Genomic DNA, 9,694 nt, shown 5'->3' on the forward strand with positions numbered 1-9,694 from the left:
GATTCGCACCATGTCCGTGAGGCCCAAGTTGCAGGCCGGGGCTTCGGTAAAATATGTCGGTGGCCTGCACCGTGATCGTCGGTGCAGGTCCCAGTGGTGCTGGCCACGACAAATACCCGTCGTCCACCAGCTCTGCCAGACGAGCGTCGTGCGGCTGTTGCTGCAGCAAGCGTCGGATCGTTTGTGGGACGTGCACCAAAGCCGCGGCCGAGAGCGCCGCGGTGCCAATGCTGACGGCTTGTCGGGCATACACGGCATTGTTTCGGCGACGAGCGTAGACGACTGCAAGCGCTCCGAAACGGCCCGTATCAAGGTTGCGCTCGTAGATGCGTACCATGAGCACCGTTCGGAGCTGGGGCAGCTGAAAGTACTGCTCTGCGCGCAGAATCGCTCTCGGAAGACCGAGGTGCCGATGGTCGACTTCGACGACAAATCGTGGCACCCGAAGGCCGTCGCCATCGGCCGGCACGAGCTGATTTGGGGCGAGCTGGGCGTCCGGGTAGCGCAGAGCTCGTCTTCCGTCTGGGAACAGCCCATGAAGGACGCAAGTCCCACCACCGGACTCCACGATCTCGCCCGTTGCGATGGAATAGCCGCCGATCTGTCCAATGATCTCGTCGACAACGACCCGATGCGTAGGACCTTCCGCCATCTTGTCGATGTACACGTCGGCTGTGGTTGACGGAGCTTTGAGTGGACCGAGAAAGACCTCGGAGAAGCTAACAAACTTGAAGTCTTGACGAAGCCAGCTCTGGAGCCACGCCTGGAGCGGGATCGCAGTACCGATGAGGAGAGGACCGAGGGGGCAGTCGTCCGGGCGCTTGCGGAAGACAGCGACCGCTTCCTCGAGCCCACTGAACGTGAGTTTCCCCTTCATGGCATGGAAGGTCGTCATGATGGTAGGTACCCTCTGTGACTTGACCGATGCAAAGCTCAACTGGGGAAAATCGTAAAAATCATTCCACGTGTATTGTATTCTATTCGTGTGTTTAAAACAGAGCACAAAAGTCGACATTGAGCACTGTAACCGACACACTCTACAAATGTTTTATACATTGTAGAGTGCAACAGGTCGTTGGCGAATCGAAATCGTGTATCTTTTCAGCCCATAGCGCGATGTGATTGGCTGCCTGTTTCCGCGCCCGTTTAAAATCTCTTCATGTTAAATCCAGCTATGGACATGTTGTTGAAATGAGTTATCGAACCAATGGAACACCCCCAACAGGTTTCGGGCAAAACCATCGAACAAATCGCAAGGCACAAGTTTTTCTGTGGCCACAGACCCCAAAAATCAATCACTGGTCGACGTTCGAGCGACCAGCAAATTATCGAGTTGACCAAACTGTACAGTCCCAAAGCTTCTCTCGTAGGACGAAACGTGCAAACACACGTCGCCTTGTCCCGGCCAAGTGGTGATGCCGGGCTAGGTTCACACCCAGGGCCCCACCACTGCATGCGACCAGCGGTCACGTCATATCATCTTGAGTGAAGGGCGGCATTCGTCTTGGGACCGAGCAGATGCATTGGCGGCAGTGAACGTGCTTCGGAAGCTCATCCGCCGAAGCGGACAACGGGTGACTCTTGCAGCCGTTTAGTGCCAGAGATCGTTGTCTCGATCTCTAGATCAGGAAACCGGTATGGTTGCTGATGGAAGCTCCCTTTGAGGCACTGCAGCAATCATCCTCGCGCCTCGGCGACGAGCAAACTCCATCGGAATGTCGTCTGGTGAGAGGCGCCATTAAGGCCGTGGAGTCGACTTGGTGAGGGATGGCAGAAGAGACTGGAGTCCTTGCGGACCCACGACGGCTGAGCCACGTACCAGCACCACGATTAGCAACGCAATGGCTCGTGTCAAACACAGATCTATAGTTAGAGGGTGTGATTGGCTTTGGCCGTGCCTACTCAAAGTCGCTCTCCGAGTCGTCGTCGTCGGCCGAGACGAGACCCACGCCCAACTCCACGTCGCGCGCTGAGCTCGCGTTCAAGTCAAAGCAGCCGTCGCATTGGCCGCGGAAGTTGCCCTTGGCGTACGAATACGCCATCTTGGCCTGCGGGTTGGAGGTCGCCGGCGCCCAGAGAATAAAGTAGAGCTTCGACGTCTTGCGCCCATCGGGCAGCGTCGCCTCGTGGTCGTAGATGACATATCGGCAGTCGGCATGCGGCAGCGCCACGCAGAGGTCCGCGGCCGTCGCGGCCGGTGGCGCCGACTTGTCGACCTCGATCGACGCGCCGTCGATGCGGAAGAAGACGTAGCGGAACTGGCGCTTCATCTTGACGGCGCGGAAGGCCTCCATGGCCGCGGCCGATGGCGCGATGGGCCCTGTGGCGGCGCCGTCGGCGTGGATGTACTGCGGTACGCCCGCAGTCTTGAGGTGGTTCTCCTGCGCCGACATCTGTGTTCTGAGCCGCCCACGTCTTGCCACAAAACGATCCTCCAAAATCCGTAAATATCATGTTTTTACCGTTAAAAGTAAGAAAAACCCGGAAATTCCACACTAGACATGGCGACCGTCGAGCAAAATGACGTGGCACGAGATTACACTTGACGGAGCACACGACTGATGTTCTCTCATAACTTATTGGTGCTCGTTGGGCGGTGATCAACATGCGATGCTACTTGGTCCATAGGAGTCTCGAGATCGGCCATCCGATGATGAGCCAAGCGCGAAGAAGACGAGCACGGTCGTTAACATGGAGAGGAGGATACTACGCGAATGTGCTGCAGTCCGAATACGAGGACGCACTTGCAGTCACAGGCATCTGGCTGCCGTGGAAGGCACTGACGCACGCTTCAACGTACGTCTTCATCTCCTCGGTGAGCACGGGCGACGGAGGCTCGCTGGCTTTCGCGAGCATGCGGCGCTGCAGCTTGGACGGACGCTGCGCGCGGGGTAGAAAGAGAGGCATTTGCAACAGCGATTCAATCGAGAGGCCGTGGCGCTGGTCCTGGAAGATTGCATCGAGCACGTCTTGCACCTACAGCATCCTAAGGCCACGTTCGTCACATAAGTGCGCCTACGCGGTCGGACGGGCGGTGGAGATTGGCGTAAATGGGCTGGCCGTCGTCGTCGAGTCGATTCCGCGAAAGCTCGACGCCAAACGCCATCTCAAAGAGCACGTGGCCAAAGAGCGTGAGTGGCAGCGTCTTGTCGTCGCTGTCGCTGATCGGGCTCTGGAGGCGCCCGGCTTGGAAGAGCAGCGCCTCGTAGCCGCCAACGCGCACTTGCTCGTACTCCATGAGGATGTTGCCCGTGTGCAGGTGGTAGCTCGGGATGCCAAGCGATTGCAGCTGCTGCATGCCGAGCAGGATGTCGCGGCCCATGCGCGCAATCGCCGACGACGCGAGCGGTCGGCCGACGCCGTAGCGCTTGAACTTTTTGTGGTACGGCATCTATCAGAGACGTCTTAGCGCCTGTAGTACAGCTATGAATTCGCACCGAAAGCAGCATCGTCTGGCTGCGGTGCACGATGTAGTCCTTGAGCGAGCCTTGGTTCATCCACGGCGAGATCGCAGCCATGCGCGGCGTCTCGTGGTCGAGGTACGCGACGTCGAGGACCGGTACGACCTGCGGGCAGAGCGCGATCTGCGCCATGAGCGCTTGCAGGAGCGAGAGTGTCGCCGCGTCCGTGGGCAGCGACGGGTACATGCTCAGAAGGTACTGCTTTCGAAACGAACTCATGTACGAGCGGTGGTGGAACGAGTTGCCGCCCGAGGAGGCTTGGCCGAGGAGGTACAGCCGCTTGGCTCGGTTCCGACCCATGTACAGCGCAGGCTTGTCGAGCCAGTCAAAGGCCCTACCCGCTACTAGTGAGCAACTCTATATCGTGCGTCGGAGCCTACGTGGACGTCTCGCAATACTCTTTGCAAAAGGCCTTTTCCCGCGTCGCGATGCCGTACGCCGACTCGGTCTCGTCCTATCTCGCTGCATGAGTGCTGCGCTGGCAGAGGCCGTCGGTACGAGGTCTTCGTTGTGACGTTCTTCCGGGATCGGCGAGAGGTACGATTGCGCGACGTCGGGCATGAGCACGGGCCAGTCCATGTCGGCGCGGGCGAGCAAGTGGCTCGACTCGTACCGGTTGATGGGCTTGGGCCGGCGCGTGCAGCGTCGGTAGAGCTCGTAGAGGCCGTAGGCGGCGAGGCATGCGGCCAGACCGACGGCGACGCCTGCGAGCAGGTGCAGCCACGGGTGGCCCGACGCTTCGAGCATCGTCATTCTACCGACGACCAAATGGTGATAGACACGCCCCGTTAGACAGGCGGCGGCAATTTGTTCGGATAATCACCTGCGGTGGCGGATGATAGGCAGCCAAAAACGAGTGGACGACTTGGTCGTGGCGCCAAAACCAGCGCAGCACGTGCATGGTCCATAGTACCAGGCGCGGACGAGACCGCGTTGCAACCTCGCGCCGCCCGATGGAGGTTGCGTCACGACGCGTATCCGGACCATACGCTGTTTGTTACAGTGTATTTTTCTGGTTTGTCGCACTCCTAGCGCGGCGACGGCGACGCCATTGCTGCTGGCATGTTATCTCCTTGCGCCACGACCTACCTCGTCAAAGGTACTAGGTAGCACTAGTGTTCTGCCGGTGGCCAGCCACAGCCTCCGAGGGGTCAGGCCCCAGAGAGCCTACATCACCACGCTCCTCGTGGCTACATCCATCGACTGGGACCGGTACGACCTCGATACCATCTGCGCCCCTGGTGAAGCAGCCCGAGGTGACGCTACTTGGAACACGGCGGAGCGTGTGGGGTGAGCAGTGGTGCCTCTCTAGCAGCAGGAGTCCAAGGGTAGCCTTCGTTGCTTTGCCGAAGAGAGTCGAGACAAAGTGATCGAGGTAGCTTACTCATCCGCACTATCGTCTACACTCTTGGCGCCCATCGGATCATCGCTATTGTCATCGTCGTCATCGTTATCATCGCTGTCGTCGTCGTCGTTGTCGTCGTCGTCGTCGTCGGAGAGGAGCGCTTCGTCGAGCGCGCTCTTGCGCTTCGGAAGGAGGTTCATGGACTCGAGCTGGAAGCGGTCGACCAAGCGAGGCAGCGCAATGTTGCAAAAGTACTCTTCGCGCAAGAGGAGGTCCGCGACTTCGTCCATGTGCAGCACGTCCCAGCCCATCGTCTTGCGGAAGCGCACCTTGCGGTAGTCGGAGAGGAGGTTCTCGAGCACGGGGTAGATCTCGACGGGCTTGCCTGTGAGGCGCAGGTACATGGCGCCGAGCGCTGTGACGTACTTGTAGTCGCCGTTCTCGATGAACGTCATGACGACGTCCATGTCGGGCTGCATCTGCAGCATCTTGAGGAGCAAGCACAGGAACGGCGACGGCTGCTGGTTGCCGCCAAAGTGGCCAGCAATGTAGCTGAGGTCGATCGCCTTCTCGACAAGCGTCTCTTCCGTGAGGCCGAAGCAATGCTCTACGAAGACGACGATGAGGATGTATGCGCCGCGGCAACGCCAAGCGTACCCTTCCAGTACATGCAGTCGTAGATGCGATTCCGGAGGATCTTCTCCTAGACGAAGCAGACACATGGAGATACGAGCGAGGTAGACGCGAGCAAGCAGTCGTACCACGAGGTGCTGCGGGTTCACGCCATGGACATGCGTCACGCCCACGTCGGTCGCGTTCATATTGGCCCGTCGGTTTTAGGCCAATCGCGGTCGGCATAGCATCCTCTATCGCTCTGATTGGCTAAAAATCAAAGGATTTCACATGGAGATCAAACTTACCGGTCCACTCGGCCATGACCAAAGCAGGGCGGACAAGAGCCATTCACCAAGCTCTAGCAGCATGCAGCACTTGAGTCTGAGAGCGCGCAACGCCCCTACAGAGGATCCGCTAGAAAGTAATTGAAAATCCGCTAGAATTTAATATTGGTCCCATGCACTCTGCCTCCCGAAGGGCCTCGCTACCCGCTTCGATGTGCACGAGACGTTAGCTGCCTCGTCGAACAAGACGACTGCGCGCAGGTGCTGCAGAGACAGGCGCGTCGCTGGAACAACACGTCGGTTGGCAGTCGAAGAAGAAGAAGACGGGGACATACGAGTATTTTGGACGACGGGACACTGGGCAAAATGGACCGAGTCGTGCTCACGGACGAGTACTCGCACTACCAAGACTTGACGGTCACCATCGAGACGCGTGGACCGCGCTGGCGCCGCCGGTTTGCCACGCGCCAGCAGCGCAAGTACGACGCCCAAGTGTGTACGAATGGCCTTCTGCGCGCGGTCCACGACTTTCTCCAAGAGCACTCGCCTCACGAGCCACTTCTCGCGGCGACGTTGGCGCGCTGGCAGCGCGATGTGCGCGGCCGTGTCGGCGACCTCGAGCTGCGGCCCCGCCGATCTTTCTTTCATTTTGGAGGTTTTTGAGATCGACTTGTCAAGTTGATACACTTTTGATACTTTTTTTGAAAGAGGAGTTGCTTGGTGGCATCAAGACAAGTCATGTGTAGTCCATTCATATTACATCCACAATCGTCATGACGAATCGTAGTACTTGTGTATAACACTCTTGGGAGCCAGATTGTGCACCATATTGTCTAAATAAGATTGCGATATCCGTCTTCCATCGAGCTCTTGGCGGTCGTCGCCGCGCGCGCGTGCTTGAGCGCAACAAATGCGACCATGCCAAGGCCAAACGAGACCAAGACCATCGCCGCCACTGACGACGGCGACGTGGCATCCAGCAAGTTGGTCTGGAGCAAAATCTCCGACATGATCACCGTGTGTCGAAGGCCGTCGGCGTCGGCAAACATGCGGTAGATCGAGGGCTGCTGGCACAAGATGAAGCCGCAGAGAATCGACGACGCGCGGCCGAGCGTCTTGCCGAGCACGCTCGAGTACGCATTCTCGTTCTCGTAGCAGTTGACGACCGCGCGCATGCAGTCGCACTTGAGGCTCACGATGCGGTACAGGCACGCGATCGAGTAGCCCGGGTTGAAGTCGAAGATGCCGTACAACGTCGAGAGCTCGATGCTGCTGGCGTCTTCGCTTTGGTACAGATCCGCGATCGACTTTTCCTGGTTGAGCTGGAAGTCGTAGAACGGGCACTGCGTGTAGTCGAAGAGCTCACGCGTGAGGTGGTTGGCGTACTGGCGCGCGTTGCAGTACTCGACGTTGCCGTGGTGGTAGCGCTTCCCGTCGTCACCCTTGAAGTCGATCCACTGGTACCACTCGGAGCAGACCCAGTCCAGCGGGTCCCACACCCACTCGACAGCGAGCTTGTTGACGATCTTGATGTCGCGCGTGCCGAGCTCGCCAGAGAATTCACACTGTCGGCTTGACGACTTGAAACGCGGGAGACCCGTGACCTTGAAGAGGTTGAGGCTTGCGCCGCTCACCTTGAGCATCGTGAGCTCGAGGTACCGGTTCTTCTTGTTGTCCCAGAGCAGCTTGACCTTGTCGCACGTGCCCTTCTCGCTCGGCTTGGTCACCACCGTGTCAGTGAGGTAGTCGTACTCGTCCTCCGAGTCGACGCTCGAGCCCTTATCGTCGACGATGCGCGTCTTCTCGACGATACAGACGCTGCCGTCGTAGCAGACGCCGACCGGGTTGGGCTTGAGTGTCACGTCGCAGTTGGTACGCTTCGTGCACGCGCCATTAGGCACTTGCTTGGCGTAGTCGGGATGAATGATCTGCTGGCCGAGGTTGCCCTTGAGGATTGAGAGGTAGTAAAAAAGGCCTTCGTCGCAGTAGAGCTTGAGGCCGCCCGTGCCGTCGCCGCCGTCGAGGTAGTTTGCCTCAAACGCCGTCAACTTTGGGTTCTTGCCCTTGTCCTGCGCGCAGTAGTCGAGGTACTTGTCGGCGCGCACGTTGACGGGAATACCGTTGTCGTTGAGCTTGGTGTTGGCCTTGAACGACTTGTCTGCGGGCTCGTAAAACGCAAAGACCTCGACCGTCACTTGCTCCCACGGCACAAAGTACTCGTTCGGGAGGCAGCACGAGTAGTCGACGCGCGTTCGGTTGCCAATCATGTCGAAGTCGGACGCACCGGCGAGGTACTTCTTTGTTTGCTCGAGGTGGTTGGCGTACACGTCGTAGATGAGCCCGTACGTCGACTTGTAGTAGCCGACCGTGTTGAGCACTTCGGTGGCCACGCACGACGTCGCACACGCCGTGTAGCGGCCGAGCGTCCCAAACGCGGTCCACGCGTCCTTGCTCGCGTCGGCGTACGACGTGGTTTTCACGCACGTGCTGACACACGTCTTGAAGCTCCCGAGAATCGTCGAAAAGTACGATGGATCGATGCTCTTGAAGGGCGGCGCGAACGTGATCGGGCGCTGCTTGATGCCACGACTGCTGGCGACCGTCGAGGTCGTCGCCGCCGCCAGCGCGAGGTACTGGATGTTGACCATGCTCGCAGTCGCCGGCAAATGCGAAAATGATAAGATCTGAGCGCGCGACGCCTAAAGATCGCAAGTCGCGCTGCAGGAAGATCGCGAAAAGTTTGGGCACCAATCAGCCATCGGCACAAACTTTGGGAGCCAATCACCGCGCGCCAAGAAAACGCCGGATACGTGCTCGAAATAAGCTAAGCTTGCTTGAAACAGCCAGCTCCTCGCAAGACGACGAGTCCTGATGCGTCATCGATCAACCTCAGATACCGGTAGAAGGTGCTTGCACGGTCCTGGGCGGGATACGATTTGGGGGTGCAAGTGAGCAGCGCAATGCAAGAGGGTCACTACTAGTAGAAGTCTTATCAAGAGCGATGCTGCGAATGACTTTGAGTATTCATTTTTTGTGAGTATTCATTTTGGACTATTGCGAAAGCAAAATTTGCTGTGGCATGGATCCCACAGAAGGATGCCCATCGAGCGAGATAGAACGAGTTGTACGAGCCAACTTGAGCAAGAGTATGCTGCGCTTGATGGACCGCGAGACGCGCGCGATCTTTGCGTTTCGAAATGGAACCCCGCTTCGAACTTCGACGCAGCCGTGCAAATCGCAGATCCCAAGCTTGTTCCCAACTTCGATGAAGCGAGCTTCGAGGTCCGTTCCAAAGTCAAACTTTCGCCACCAATCAGAAGGCGCGATCTCAAAAAATCGGGCCAATCACAGAGCGCGACTCTCGCCAAAGATCGCCGCCGGTAGCATGGCGAGCGTCGATCGCAAGTGGCATTTCCGAATACGCGGCCAAGGATGAAGAAGGTCTTCCTCGCGGCCGTCCTCGCGGCGCCGATGATCGCGGCCAAGAGCATGGAGGCCGATCGGTCTAGCGTCTACGCTTACGGCGATGACGCGGACGCCGCCTATGGTGACCGCCAAGACAGCGACGACACGAAGGGTGGCCTCCGCAACTTTGTCGACGACGACGATGCCTACGCCACCGAAGGCTACGTGCACGGCTACACACAAGGCTATGTTCACGAGCACGACAAGCACCTCGCACCAGGTCCGCGTGGCAAGACGGGCGACCAGGGCAAGCCTGGCAAGAAGGGCGACCGCGGTGCGCGCGGTCCTCGAGGCTACGAGGGCGACAAAGGCGATCGTGGCAACAAGGGCGCCAAGGGTGACAAGGGAGAGCGCGGCGAGAACGGCAAGCGCGGCGACGAAGGCCCGAAGGGCAACCAGGGCCCGGAAGGCAAGCAAGGACCTCCCGGCCCCAAGGGTGATGATGGCGACCATCAACACAAAGACAAGCCCGCTGACAAGCCCGCTGACAAGCCTGCCGACAAGCCCGCTGACAAGCCTGCCGA

At 58.7% G+C, this 9,694-nt stretch overlaps 7 protein-coding genes across 8 annotated transcripts in view; 2 read left to right on the top strand and 5 right to left on the bottom strand.

Moving 5' to 3' along the window:
* Positions 1-308: 308 nt before the first annotated feature.
* SDRG_09367 (hypothetical protein) lies at positions 309-895 on the bottom strand (the record flags this gene model as incomplete). Its single annotated transcript, XM_008615293.1, has 3 exons — positions 309-319; positions 372-522; positions 569-895. 3 exons carry the CDS (start codon positions 893-895, stop codon positions 309-311), a joined length of 489 nt encoding a protein of 162 aa, XP_008613515.1.
* A 943-nt stretch (positions 896-1,838) lies between these two features.
* On the bottom strand, positions 1,839-2,431 carry SDRG_09368 (hypothetical protein). The gene has a single exon (XM_008615294.1). The coding sequence runs from the start codon at positions 2,391-2,393 to the stop codon at positions 1,899-1,901; it is 495 nt and encodes a 164-aa protein (XP_008613516.1). The 5' UTR covers positions 2,394-2,431; the 3' UTR covers positions 1,839-1,898.
* Positions 2,432-2,440: 9 nt separating this feature from the next.
* SDRG_09369 (SLOB protein kinase) lies at positions 2,441-4,246 on the bottom strand. Its single transcript, XM_008615295.1, has 5 exons — positions 3,960-4,246; positions 3,842-3,915; positions 3,438-3,795; positions 3,020-3,391; positions 2,441-2,976 (listed from the first exon to the last, which is right to left on the bottom strand). The coding sequence occupies exons 1-5, from the start codon at positions 4,212-4,214 to the stop codon at positions 2,707-2,709; spliced, it is 1,329 nt and encodes a 442-aa protein (XP_008613517.1). The 5' UTR covers positions 4,215-4,246; the 3' UTR covers positions 2,441-2,706.
* A 571-nt stretch (positions 4,247-4,817) lies between these two features.
* SDRG_09370 (hypothetical protein) lies at positions 4,818-5,639 on the bottom strand. The gene is made up of 3 exons (XM_008615296.1): positions 5,568-5,639; positions 5,464-5,509; positions 4,818-5,413 (listed from the first exon to the last, which is right to left on the bottom strand). Exons 1-3 carry the CDS (start codon positions 5,625-5,627, stop codon positions 4,842-4,844), a joined length of 678 nt encoding a protein of 225 aa, XP_008613518.1. The 5' UTR covers positions 5,628-5,639; the 3' UTR covers positions 4,818-4,841.
* Positions 5,640-6,044: 405 nt separating this feature from the next.
* On the top strand, positions 6,045-6,451 carry SDRG_09371 (hypothetical protein; the record flags this gene model as incomplete). Its single annotated transcript, XM_008615297.1, has 2 exons — positions 6,045-6,360; positions 6,414-6,451. Exons 1-2 carry the CDS (start codon positions 6,072-6,074, stop codon positions 6,449-6,451), a joined length of 327 nt encoding a protein of 108 aa, XP_008613519.1. The 5' UTR covers positions 6,045-6,071.
* An 87-nt stretch (positions 6,452-6,538) lies between these two features.
* SDRG_09372 (hypothetical protein) lies at positions 6,539-8,353 on the bottom strand (the record flags this gene model as incomplete). The annotated part of the gene is made up of 1 exon (XM_008615298.1): positions 6,539-8,353. One exon carries the CDS (start codon positions 8,351-8,353, stop codon positions 6,539-6,541), a length of 1,815 nt encoding a protein of 604 aa, XP_008613520.1.
* Positions 8,354-9,125: 772 nt separating this feature from the next.
* SDRG_09373 overlaps positions 9,126-9,694 on the top strand; it is a gene marked incomplete at its 3' end in the record, with an annotated part of 3,919 nt that continues 3,350 nt past the window's right edge. Inside the window, exon 1 of one of the 2 annotated variants that reach the window (XM_008615300.1) lies at positions 9,126-9,552. In XM_008615300.1, the coding sequence (XP_008613522.1) occupies positions 9,138-9,552 (415 nt within the window). In that variant the 5' untranslated portion in view covers positions 9,126-9,137. Of the gene's footprint in view, positions 9,607-9,694 lie in introns of both variants that reach the window. The other variant, XM_008615299.1, reaches the window with a different exon arrangement.

This window comes from Saprolegnia diclina, assembly GCF_000281045.1.
Source record: "Saprolegnia diclina VS20 unplaced genomic scaffold supercont1.30, whole genome shotgun sequence".
Lineage (NCBI taxonomy): Eukaryota > Oomycota > Saprolegniomycetes > Saprolegniales > Saprolegniaceae > Saprolegnia > Saprolegnia diclina.

Bases quoted from the DNA above. Each gene is read 5' to 3' on its own strand.
- SDRG_09368 (XM_008615294.1), bottom strand. From the start codon at position 2,393: ATGTCGGCGCAGGAGAACCACCTCAAGACTGCGGGCGTACCGCAGTAC.
- SDRG_09369 (XM_008615295.1), bottom strand. From the start codon at position 4,214: ATGACGATGCTCGAAGCGTCGGGCCACCCGTGGCTGCACCTGCTCGCA. The intron at 3,796-3,841 runs GTAGGCTCCGAC...AGTAGCGGGTAG, and splicing joins GAGTATTGCGAGACGTCCAC to GGCCTTTGACTGGCTCGACA. The intron at 2,977-3,019 runs GTAGGCGCACTT...AGGATGCTGTAG, and splicing joins TCCACCGCCCGTCCGACCGC to GTGCAAGACGTGCTCGATGC.
- SDRG_09370 (XM_008615296.1), bottom strand. From the start codon at position 5,627: ATGAACGCGACCGACGTGGGCGTGACGCATGTCCATGGCGTGAACCCG. The intron at 5,510-5,567 runs GTACGACTGCTT...TGCTTCGTCTAG, and splicing joins TGAACCCGCAGCACCTCGTG to GAGAAGATCCTCCGGAATCG. The intron at 5,414-5,463 runs GTACGCTTGGCG...TCGTCTTCGTAG, and splicing joins CGACTGCATGTACTGGAAGG to AGCATTGCTTCGGCCTCACG.